This window comes from Heteronotia binoei, chromosome 21 (assembly GCF_032191835.1).
Source record: "Heteronotia binoei isolate CCM8104 ecotype False Entrance Well chromosome 21, APGP_CSIRO_Hbin_v1, whole genome shotgun sequence".
In the NCBI taxonomy this organism is placed as follows: domain Eukaryota; kingdom Metazoa; phylum Chordata; class Lepidosauria; order Squamata; family Gekkonidae; genus Heteronotia; species Heteronotia binoei.
This window is the reverse complement of record NC_083243.1, coordinates 160,552,832-160,565,292: the sequence shown is the minus strand read 5'-3', so window position 1 is coordinate 160,565,292 and position 12,461 is coordinate 160,552,832. Positions and strand designations below refer to the sequence as shown.

The 12,461-nt window shown below is 41.4% G+C and overlaps 1 protein-coding gene across 2 annotated transcripts in view; it reads left to right on the top strand.

Annotated features, from left to right (window-relative positions):
- The window catches only part of PNPLA2 (patatin like phospholipase domain containing 2), a 52,561-nt gene extending 44,910 nt beyond the window's left edge, over positions 1-7,651 (top strand). The window contains exons 6-10 of one of the 2 annotated variants that reach the window (XM_060261990.1): positions 2,320-2,493; positions 4,482-4,614; positions 5,543-5,665; positions 6,330-6,466; positions 6,766-6,940. In XM_060261990.1, the coding sequence (XP_060117973.1) occupies positions 2,320-2,493; positions 4,482-4,614; positions 5,543-5,665; positions 6,330-6,450 (551 nt within the window). In that variant the 3' untranslated portion in view covers positions 6,451-6,466; positions 6,766-6,940. Of the gene's footprint in view, positions 1-2,319; positions 2,494-4,481; positions 4,615-5,542; positions 5,666-6,329; positions 6,467-6,765 lie in introns of both variants that reach the window. The other variant, XM_060261989.1, reaches the window with a different exon arrangement.
- The last annotated feature ends 4,810 nt before the right edge of the window (positions 7,652-12,461 follow it).

Here is a 12,461-nt window from a genome sequence, read left to right as displayed (position 1 = left end):
GAGGTAAACTAGAGATCAAATTGCCAACATTCGCTGGATTATGGAGAAAGCACGGGAGTACCAGAAAAACGTCTATTTCTGTTTCATTGACTATGCTAAAGCCTTTGATTGTGTGGATCACAACAAGCTGTAGCAAGTCCTTGATGGGAGTACCAGACTTCCTCATATGTCTCCTGAGAAACCTGTATAAGGGTCAAGAAGCAACTGTCAGAACAGGATATGGAACAACTGATTGGTTTAGAATAGGAAAAGGAGTTCGACAAGGATGTATATTGTCACCCTGCTTATTTAATTTATATGCAGAGTACATCATACAGAATGCCGGCCTGGATGAAACACAAGCTGGAATTAAGATTGCCGGGAGAAACATAAACAACCTCAGATATGTAGATGACACCACTCTAATGGCAGAAAGTGAAGAGGACCCAAAAAGCCTCTTGTTGAGGGCAAAAGAGGAGAGCAAAAAAGTAGGCTTGGAACTCTACATCAAAAAACCTAAGATCATGGCATCCAGCCCCATCACTCCTTGGCAAATAGAAGAAGACATGGAAGGAGTGACAGACTTCATATTTCTGGGATCCAAGATCACTGCAGATGGTGACTGTAGCCATGAAATTAAAAGATGTTTGCTCCTTGGGAGGACAGCTATGGCAAACCAAGGCCATATAGTAAAAAGTGGAGAGGAAATGTGCATGTGCAAAAAAGCTCATACCTTGAATAAAATTTTCTTGGTCTTAAAGGTGCCACTGGACTCAAAGGCCACTGAATTCAAACTTTCTTCTAAGAGAGACCACATTACTCATTTTGTTGCTGTGCAGAACACATGCCATACAAATGGCTAGACTGAATTAATGAGGAATCGGGATGAGATTCTTTTCCATGCGACCTTTTCTGTACAAGCTTTGAGTAACTCAAATATCTTTATATGCTGTATGAGAAAGCCATATTTTTGGATTTTAGGTATGACAAAAACCCATTTTACATTATGTACATTATTTTGTACCTGTGCCTGGATCTGCAGGAGATAATGCCACTGGCACAGTCCAACTTGATGTTCTGCTGCACAAGTTCAGTTGAACTTGCAGAACATTTCTCAACCCCTAATAAGAACATAAGAAGAGCCTTGCAGTGGTCAATCTAGTCCAGCATCCTGTCTCACACAACCAGTTCCTCTGGACAGCCAACAGTCGGGCACCAAGGCCAAAACCTTGCCCTGATGTTGCCTCCTGTCTTAGTGCCTCTGCTCTGACTGTGGAGATTTTTTGAACAACATATGAACATATGAAGCTGCCTTATACTGAATCAGACCCTCGGTCCATCAAAGTCAGTATTGTCTACTCAGACTGGCAGCGGCTCTCCAGGGTCTCAAGCTGAGGTTTTTCACATCTATTTGCCTGGACCTTTTTTTAGTGAGATGCCAGGGATTGAACCTGGGACTTTCTGCTTCCCAAGCAGATGCTCTGCCACTGAGCCACCGTCCCTCCCCTTAGTCATCATGACTGAGTCACCCTTCAGTCAGTTACCATGGCTAGTAGTGTAGTATAGTATCATGTATAGAATGTTGATGTTGAAAAGTCATAACGGTGTTAGATATTCTGAGATCTTCTGGTCTTGGCCTTGTGAGAACACTTCTGTTGTGGCCTGTGCAAACTGCTAATGTCTATAGTGTCATCTTGTGGTGGACTATCTGTATTGCAACAAATATATCCACTGTATTTATGTCCTGATTACTCATGCGTTACTTGCATGCACTGAGAGACTGATGTACCTATTAGACATTTTATGGGATTAAGCACTGCTACAAATACAAGCATATGACTGTTGTTCATTCGCAGCAAGGGAATTGGCTCAGACGCACCCAAAGTCTCAAAATGACTGCAGATATGAGCAATACCAGTTCCTCACTAGACATTGCTCTGCCCCTGGGCTTCTGCTTTCTCTAACTCAAGTGATCGATTCCTCACCAGTTGCTGTGTGGGCGCATTTTAACCATGGCTCCCTCCAGTTCTCCCTATGCCTTCCCAATCGCTAAAAAACAAGATTGGGAAGACACAAGGAGAATTGGAGGGAGTTGGGGGTCACAATGCATCCACACAGCAACTAGTGGGGAATCGATTGCTTGAGCCAGGAAAAGCAGAAGCCCAGGGGTGGAGCAACTGTTAGTGAGAAATCGGTGCAACTCTACTTGTGACCCAGAGTTTTGGAGTAAGACTGAAGCTTTCTCCCCCACATTGTGAGATACTGAAGAAATGTAGCCAGTAGACATGTAAAGCTTTTGATTGACCTGCAGAAGTTGCACTCATCTGTCTTCCTGCTCAGGTCTCCTCCATCATCCAAGACCTATGCTGCCACTGCTAGCCATAGAAGACAGTGCAGGGGAGACGAATCCTGAAGAGGAAAAGGCTGGCGAAGAGGATCAGCTGGAAGAAAACACTGCACTGGCAGTAGCTGAAGACCATATTTTTGAACACTTACCTCCTAAATTGCACCAAGGTATGATATTTCATTTGAAAGAAAAATTGCACTGCAGAAGCCCAGGGGTGGGCCAGGGTATGATATTTCATTTGAAAGAAAAATAGCACTGCAGCTCTGTCCAGTCAAGTGTCTCATCTTTAAACAAGTAGTTTTAAAAAAAAATAAAGTTTTTTTAAAAGAAGATGTATGATAACACAAACCAGCACTATACTATTCACATTAAAGAAAAGTCCCAAAGACAAAACATACAAGCTGCAAGTGATATGTATTTTTGTACAAACATATTTACATTCTGTGTGTAATATATTTTGCATCTTTAGTAATGTATACACTGTAGTACTGATTAGTATTTTGTAATCTGTGGTCTCTTTAAACTCATCAGGATATGTGTGTGTCTAGAAAATACTTTCTTCCTATATATCACAAACTAGAACTATGGAGAAAACAGAATATTGGGTGGTTAGGGTAGTAACCCAGGATTTGGAAGACCCACATTGTGCACATTTGTGTACATTTACTTTGTGTGTATGGATATGCATGTGCAAGATCTGCTATCCTAATGCATGGTCAAATTACAATTCCTTGGATTCCTTACAGAAAGCCAAGGCTGTTAAATCATTTTATAGTGCAAGTAGTACTGTTTGCATTTAAAGATAACTTAGGAGTTCTTGAATATCGTGCCCATGATAGGCAATATGGTTTATGTGGGTTACTGGGATTAGCTCCTCAGTCTCTTGCAGGCATCCTGTATGGCCTTAGGAATCCTGTCAGTGCCTTTCTGTATAGTATTAAGAACACAGATGTAACAGTCAAGGTTCCACAAGTGCTTATGCCTCACAAATGCTGAATTCAGTGTGATACAGAGGGAAAGGGTTACCCTTGAAAGCTTGAGTTCCATTCCCAGCTCACCAGTGCAGCTGAAAGGTAGCTTTCATCAAATCAGGTAGCTTTAACCTCCATCCCAAAGCTGCAAAACATGAACCTGTCTTCCAAGATGAGAAATAAATGGTATCTCGCCTGTGTCTTGTGATAATACAGGGTATAACTGGATATAAAATTCAGATCAGGGTGATATTTGGCTATGGAACTTTTCCTCCCCAAGGATTTGTGAGATGAGATGGGATTTGAGACTCATGGAAAATGGGAGGGCTGTAATGGGTGGGATAGGGATCAGCATTGAAGAAAGAAGACAAAAGTAATTAGCATCTGCCTTGAACACTCTGCTCTTTCCAGCAGAAGTCAGCTGCTTGGTATTAGTGCCTGGTGTTCTGTGGAAAAGTTGAAGGCAGTAAGAAATTAGATGGATTGATTGAATAAAGGAAGTGACAGCTTTCAGTTTGCAAAACCTTAGTAAGACTGTTAACGATAGGCTGTTCTGGAGGTTGTGAGGATGTAAGTTGTGAGGATGTAACACTCATGGTTTGTGGAAATACCTTCAGCCTTTAAACTCGTCTAGGTCGATAGTAGCTTCTGGCCTTTCAGAAGTGTCAGCGATGCTTTCAGTTCCCCACTTCTGCTGTAGCATCTCAAACTGGACTCGTGTGGAACTTACTTGAGGGTAGGTCCATGAGCTTGTGAATGTTGCCATGGGTGTGATCAGCATGTCTCTGTTTTAGATTATACCTAGAGGGGTGGTAGGGAATTGCAGAAAAGTGCAACTACTAAGTGGCTGAACTAGCTCTAGAACAGCAGAATCCCCTCTTCCTTCTTTTATGAAGTTGTTGTGAATTTAATGGAATTAAAAGTTCAGGAGGACATTAAGTATTGCAGTGAATGGTCCCTATTTACAGTACCCTGCAACGGACACAACTGTTCGGCCTGCTGTGCAGTGCAAGAAGAGCAGTGTTAATCTCAAGAAAACAGCTCAGTACTTGTATTACAAAGGCTGGTGACATGGCTTCATTAAGAGAACTTAATATTGGTGATTGGTTTTTCCTCTGAATATTGTAAAGGAGTTGCTTCCTCACTGAATTGGTGACTGGAATGACATTTGTCTCCATCTTCAGCCCTCTTAGAAGCCTGTGCAGAGAGGAGGGGGCTGTTCAGTAGCATTGCCAACCTGTTGCCTGTGCGCCTAGCATCCACCTTGATGCTCCCTTACACCCTTCCTCTGGAGTCTGCTCTCTCCTTCACTGTCAGGTAGGTTCTGTCCTTTCATGTGAAACTCAGTTATGGGAAGAAATGTTGCTGATAGGACCTGGGAGTGGACTGTAGATCGCTGTGCCAGCAGGAAGATTAAATATTTGGAGCTTCGTTGTTGAATGTGGTTCCAAATAAAGCAGGGAGAGAATCAAGGAAGAAATGTATTATAAGCTGAGGGCCTTTTCAGTGGTATTTAGTGTGGAAAGCAGCTTTGAGACACAGTTGTAATTTCACAATGAGTGGCTAGGAGCAGAACACGGCGTCCTGAAAATCTTCCTTGCCTAAAAGCAAGATTCTAGCCCCTATGACTACACAGCACATATGTAATAAATAATTCCCAGTGAAATATCTGAAGATAATCTGGGGCAGACTTTTTAGTGGGTGAGTGTGAGCATAACTCCTCACACCACCCGTGACTAGTAAAAGAATAAATTATTCTAACCAAATAAATCAGCTCAAAATCTAACCTTTCATGGGACAGTTTCTAGTTTACTGTGAAACACTTCTTTTTTAGTATCAAGTACGAGGCTCTTAAGATTTGTTTTTTGTTTCTTAAAAACAATTCCATCAAAAATGACTCCCAGTAAACATTAAAAGAAAAAAAAATAATGCAGCCAGCCATGCCTGAAACCATGTATTCTGTGTACACAATATTAGTCTTGATCTGCCTCGTTAAAACTTGATGAGAGAAATGTGATCTAGCTATAAGAGTTTTTTTCTCGGACTTTTTAGGCAGCAAACTATGGCAAGCAAATCAGTGTACTCTGTGGGCTGTTTGCCTGTCAGTCACTGATGCAAAGAATAGTTGTGGGCTGCTTCTCCTTGAGAAGGCTTTGTGAGACTACGAGATGTTTCTGTTCATGCCTGTAATATAGCAGTGGCTGCTCCAGATAACAATTGTCTTGTTTGTCATTCTCTCCTTCAGGTTGCTTGAATGGCTGCCAGATGTTCCAGAAGACATTAGGTGGATGAAAGAGCAGACACGGAAAGTTTGTCAGTATCTCATGAGAAAAGCCAAGAAGAAGCTAGGAAGTCATCTCTCAGCCCGGTAGGATAATCTCTTTTCCTTTTGTTTTTCTTGGGAGTATCACAACTCTGCCACTGAGATCAGCATGGCAGAGTTCTTGTTCACTATATGACTGATAATGACTGATACATAAGGAGGCTCTAACTTTAAACCTAACCACATTTACTTAAAAATGGGGTTTCTCTAATTACTGTTGGACTCTTTCCAAGTATGAGTGCATAGGACTTAAGCCATGGAGTTATCATCTTAGTTTGCTCAGTTCTTATATGAAGTTGCCTTCCCCATTAAATAAAGCTGTTCCCTAATGGTTGTCGTGTATGTGGGGCTACCCTTGAAGACTGTCCAGAAACTTCAATTGCTATAGAATGTATGCAGAGCATGTTACAGTAGTCTAGTCTTGAAGCTGTGAAAGCATGGAAAAACCATTGCTTTTGAAACTATCATCCACTGCTATTTTTTAAATGTTGTTAAAAATATTTTTTATGTTTTGTTTTAAAGCTACTGTTTTCAATTTACCCCTTGAGAATAAATTGTTACTATTTCAGATGAACTTGTTGAAGGAGGCCTAACAGTAAAATTATGCAGGAGTGATTCCATTTACCACTGATTAATCTCTCTTTCATAGAGAGCAGTTTGCTCTGTGGCTCTTGCTGTTCTCACTTGTCCACCTAACTCCCTTTCTCAGACTCAATGAAACTCCAGTGTGTGGCGATCGGCACTCCGGAGGCTCAAAGTTTCCTCTGAACATAAATCAGCTCAAGTGGCACTTTCTGCTCATGGGCCAGCAAAGGGCAGGACTAGGATAGCCAGAGGGTGCCAAAGGTCAGTATTGAGGTACACAGTGAGAGTGTAAAGGCCCTTGCCTGCATTTTGCCATGGCCCTAGCTTGTTCTGCTGGCTTTATCTATGCCATCATAGCAGTATATGATATTGGTATGATGTTGAGCAGAAATTGTGATGGGATGTTTATTTTTATCCTCTTTTTCTTTATTTCTTTCTTCATTTCTCTTCTGATGTTTTTCTATGGTTTGTATTCCTTCCTATGCTGCAAGCCCTGGTGCGTTAAACATTGCATACAAACCCGGCATGATAAACTAGAAGTCTTGTTTTTTCTCTTCCAGGCTCTACTACCATCTTGAACTCAGAAAGACGCAAAGTTTACCTGTTCCCTTGAGTGCTGGCTATGGAGAGGCATTGCCCAAGTGGTTGCGGAATAACCTGTCTCTAACAGATGTTATGACAAAATGGGAAGAATACCAGCGCCAGCTGATGTTGGGGCTGTTCTGCATTAATGTGGACCTGCGGGCTTCTATCTTCCCATCAGAAGGGCTTGAGATGAGACACCCACCAGCAGGCAGCTCCCAAGAGAGCCTGCAACTCTTTTAAAGCCATCGCCAATACCTGAACAGGTGGAAGGGGAGGGAGGGAGGGCAGCAGTAGTATCCTTAATACCTATGAAGGGGACTTCTTCCCACCATGAACAGAGAGAGAACCTATACCAAAAACACCTGATTGTGCCAACATTAAACAGGTGACTGGCACCATGTTACACCCAATACAGTCTGATAGGTTTCATGTTCACTTTTTGAGAGGATGATGCATAAAATATTTGGTGATTGCAGCATAGCTGTTCTCTCTCTTGACTGAACCGTAAAGAGTTTCATTTTAGAACACATCTTGAAGTTATCTCAAACTTATGTATTAAGAAGATTGTGTCCCAGTCAGCACCCTGGGATTTCTTTGTTTTTAGATCAGTATTGTAAAATGTGTAGCTTTATGTTTTGTGCTTTTAAAGATTTGATTCCCCCAGGGTGTTTAATGCTATGAGATGCTAACAGCAAGGCTGCCTAGGCTGCAAGCAAAGCCAGGTTTTGTATCAGAGCTTGTCCTTCTTGTCAACTGTAAATGGAAGCACAGTGTGAAATCTTCCCCACATTGTCTTGTGCATCTTTCATGGTACTGTTGCTTTTAATGTGGATTTGAAGAATACAAAACCCATAAAGTTGACTGTGTGCCTCTAGGATTTCTGGTTCTTTTGAATCTTGTCTCTTCTGAGGGTCTCCTTGCAATGGAGAGAACTTTAAAATGCTGACATTTTGTTACTAAGGCTGTTTCTGAACATGAAGTTATTTTGTTTCTTCTCTAAACCAATCAATGCAGTTTGATGCTGTATTTTCCCTAAGTAATTTTAAATTGAAGTTAGTCTTGTACTACTGTGGTAGGGATGAAAAGAATAATGGAAGAAGGCAGTATGCAAGATGGTTTAATGTATGTTTTGAAAGGGTTTGTGATTAAATGTATGTTTTGCTAAAGATGGGGAGCTGAGGGGAGGCAAGGGATTTGATCTCATTTACAAGAGAACATGAATTATTCTAGTGAGAGGAACTTGGAAGCCTATGGACTTGCATTCACTGGTACCAACAGAGATCTTGATTCCTTGTGAAGATGATGGTGCTAATAGCCATGACTGTGGCTATTGTTTCTCTATAGGTGGTTCTAGTGAATACATGTGATCTGGTGAATATGGATATATTATAGTTTGAGGTCCTAAATGGCAGTGGTGTACTGTGAGAACTGGAGGAACATAATAAGTAGATAGGTGCCAAATGTGAATATATCTCTTTTTCTGATTGTTAAATCAGTGGCTCTTGAATCCTCTTCCCTTCCTGTTGATAAAATGCAGATTCTAATAAATATATAAACAATAATGCTTGGTTAAACTGGCATTCTTCCAATTTAACCCCCTCCCCTGAAATTGTCTAGAAGGGCATTTATTTATTTGTCCAAAGCTGTCAGATCTAGTATCTGTTGCTGATGCCTTTGCTAATTCATCAGTCACTGGAGTTGCCCACTGCATCTACATTAGAGCTGAAGCACTCCAGGGAGCAAGGATATGTCCAGCCAGCTGTTGTATAGAATCTTTTCTCATATCCTTTTATAAATGTGATCTCACCATTACTAATTGCCACCAGCATTGAACTTTGTCTCATGTTCCGCTGCCATTGCCTTGTACATACTACTGTGTAACATGGCAAAAGTTTATTGTGATAGCAAAGCCCAGCATTTCTTCATAAATTTTATAGCAGTACTATTTATTTGGCCTATTTTCTATCGGGGCTGGGGATTTCTCACCCCACCCCACTTGTGGGAAGCTTAAGTATAATTTTATGCTACAGGAACAAAAGAAGGGTTGGGCATATTTATAACAGGAAATCTCCACCCCTTTCACTTCTAACTTGTCAGTGCTTCTTCTGTATCACAAACAATCTGTCATATGCCAAAGAACACAGCTAGAGGATGGGGGATATGTAGGGTTCTAACACAGATGAGCAAAGCAATAATAATGCATTTTCAAGTGCCATTAGAGAACAAATGTGTGGATGTATATAGGTAGCATACTTCATTGTACCTATGATAGACAGAGAAGAAAATCTAATAGTTTTGTTTTGTATATTTTTTTCAAAGTTGAGCTGCACATGATTATTAGTAGAGGCCCATAAGGTATGTCTGTTTTGGATTGGGAGGAGAGTATTTTGGAGGAGAGTATTCTTACCAATGGCTAAAATCCCACTAGAACAAAAACTTCCTGACACTCAATTTGACTAATAAGCTTTCTTCTACCAACATCTTCATCTGCTGAACATTTGCAGTGTTTGACAGGTCATATGTTTGTGAACAAGCAGGGCGGATGGCACTGAAAAATCTTTCAGTCCTTAATTGACCTCTCAAATAGCACAGGTGCCTGTTTTTACATAATTTGGAACAATCAAGCCCTTAGAGTGTGAAATCTTTTGAGTAGGCAGGATGGGAGTGGTCAGGGTTTGGCACTGTGGCCACCTGAATGGCAGCTGCCATGTTCTTTATGTGAACACCGTGGGTGGCAGTTCTGTCTCTGCAAGTATTTGCAATGGAGTACTTCAGGCAAATTGTGAAAGATCCACAGCACTAAAAGAATCTAGCTCCCTGTCTCAGTTCTCACTCTTCAATGAGAATGTAATTTATAGAATTCTTACCTTGCTGGGTGCTCAATTTCATTGTTAAACAAGGCAGACCCAACTAGCAACTGTTTGCCCGGAGGAAAATAAAATTAGATACCTATTGTATTTAACTATAGTCTGAGATGCTATTTCATGAACAGTTTGACCAAACACCAGAACTCCTGTGTGGAGGAAGAAACATTGTTGTTTACTGGAAAAGCTGTTCTGTCAAACTTATGACCCTGTAGTGGGTGGCGGGGGAATGCAGACGAAGCTGTGCTTGTTTATAGCAGGGTTTCCCAAACTTTTCTTTCCCGTGGCCCGGTTATTTTTACACTTCTTCGTGGACCACTATAATTCAAGGGTGGAGCCAGGAGACTTTAGGGGTGGAGCCGGAAGACAGGAATTATGTCATTTTCTGTGGTGTCACTTCCAGGGCACACTGAACCAAAACTCTTTTCCTGTGATGTCACTTCAGGGCACTCTCCCAAATCTACCTCTTCTTCTGAAGTAACCTTATTTTCAGAAAAATCTCTCTGAAACTCATGCTAAGCCAAAATGAGGGTTAAAGGTGGGCGGTCGTCTCTTTCCACCCCCACACCTGCATGCACCTATTTGTTTGTATGTTCTTCTCCAACTTGCAAGCACTCCTAATGCCCCTTCCTCAATAGCAGTGACCAGTGTATGCAGTTGTGAGTGGTGCTGCCATTGCCATCAGGGATACCAGCACTGTGTATCACCCACACTGGGCCCTGGCCGCTGCTACTACTGGAACCCTGCCTCAAGCTACAACCAAGCTTGCTTGGTTTCAAGAAAATCTTTTGACAGCTATTTTTTATACTTTTCCTTGGCTGAAACACTGGGAAATTGCTGTGAAAGGTAGCAGAGAATTGTACTGCAATTAATGAATTAATTTCAAGTTATATGAAGTTCATACAAGCTTTTCTGCAGTTATTCCAAAAAGGATATTTATGAGGACCTTGCAGCTTTTTACTGGCTGTGTTTCCCATGCCTTTAAAAGCAACCTGTTCTGCAGATATTTAGCCAGTGAACTTCTTTCATCCTTTTTAATATCTACAGAAGGAGTTTGATTTTGGTGTCAGACAGCTGTTAAAAGCAGGATCAGTAAAATGGTGCCAAGTTCATGGTACCATCACTTCCAGTGCTGTTCAGATATACAGCAGTAATCTCCAATAATCTCTTTCTGCCCCACACTTCTCACTCACACAGAAATCTCATAGAAAGGCCAGCTGGCTACAACTTTTCATTGGCAGAGCTCCTATGTCTACAACAACAGTATGATTAACAGAAAAGTTACATCCAATAAAAATGGAAGGAAAGAAAGAGAAAGGGAAAGAATAAAATGGGAGGTAAGGAAAAGAAAGACATGGAAAGAAAGAACATCAGAACATAAGAGAAGTCATGTTGGATCAGGCCAGTGGACCATCCAGTCCAAAATTCTCTCAGACAATGCCCGAAAAGCACCAGAATGCCCACCGGTGGGACCAGGACACTAGAAGCCCTCCCACTGTTGCTTCCCCTCCTCAGCACCAAGAATACAGACAGAGCATCGCTTGCAGGGAAAGAAAGAAGGGGGGGGAGGACAAAGGAAAAAAAGCCTTACTCATCATCAGATGACCCCAGCCAGCAACAATTCTGCCCAGGGGTCATTTCATTTTTTAAAAAAAGCTACTGGAATGCCCACTCCCCACCCCTTCTGGCTGAAAAAAACACTCACCCTTCTTTGCCGCCCAGGCCTCCTGGAGAAATCTCCCCAAAAGAACATACTGCAAGGCACATGAAAGCTCATGCCTTGAAGAACACTTCATGGGTCTAAAGTGCCAGTGGACACCAGCTTTTATCTCAAACACTGAGAGGGGGGGGGAGAAGGAAGGAGAGGCAGCCCAGCTCCTCTTTGCACAACACAGAGATGGGGGAAGGAAGGAAGCCAAACAGAGCTCAGGCTTTGCAGCCTGTGTCAGTCTTCAAGGTTAGCTTTTCTCTGCACAACACAGACGGGAAGGGAGCAGAGGTGATGCTTTGCTGGGGGCAGGACTAGCTTTGGATTTTATTGTGACCTGGTAGTGAGGCTTCCATGGCCTGGTACCAGGTCACGACCCTGCGAATGGGAAACACTGGTTTATAGTATTAAACTCTTTCATGAAGTTCCATTACTCATTCCTTAAAAGAATGAGTATTTCTAAGCAGAATGACTGTGATTAGAACACCTTAGTAGAGACTTTTTAAAGTGTAGCTTGGCAAATATGAGAACAGGTTTTATATCAAAAGTCCCTCATACCTGAAATCTCTGGAGACTTGCTGCTATTTGAGTGTTTCTGACTAATCTGCTACAGTGTAATTTTAAGTTTAATTAAATATCCAGAAAAAAACAAACATGTTTTTGTTTCTTGTCATGACCAGTTAAGCACATTTTAAACCACTTATAATGTAAATGCCATTTTTGTGCTGAGGAGGCCAATAGTGATCTCGTGTTTATTACTAAATTATTCACTATTGTATCATATTTTAAAACATCTTGCACAACAATTTACGCTTTCCTAGTAAGCTTCTGCTTAAAGCACAATGATTGTACTACTGGTTTTCTGTTTGCTGCTAATATGCTTACATTATAATATAGAGAGGCCATTTCTGTAGGCTACCCTTGAGCCATCTAGGAAAATAACCAGCTTTATAAAATAAGCTTGTTTATAAAGTAAATCCCAAATAATCTTTTTTAATTAAAAAAAGGCGCTGGAATTATTTGTACTAAAATCCAAATGCAGGTGCCTGTGAAAACTTCAGATTGTAACACGCACTGCACTTTTGAAGAAAAGCAAAAT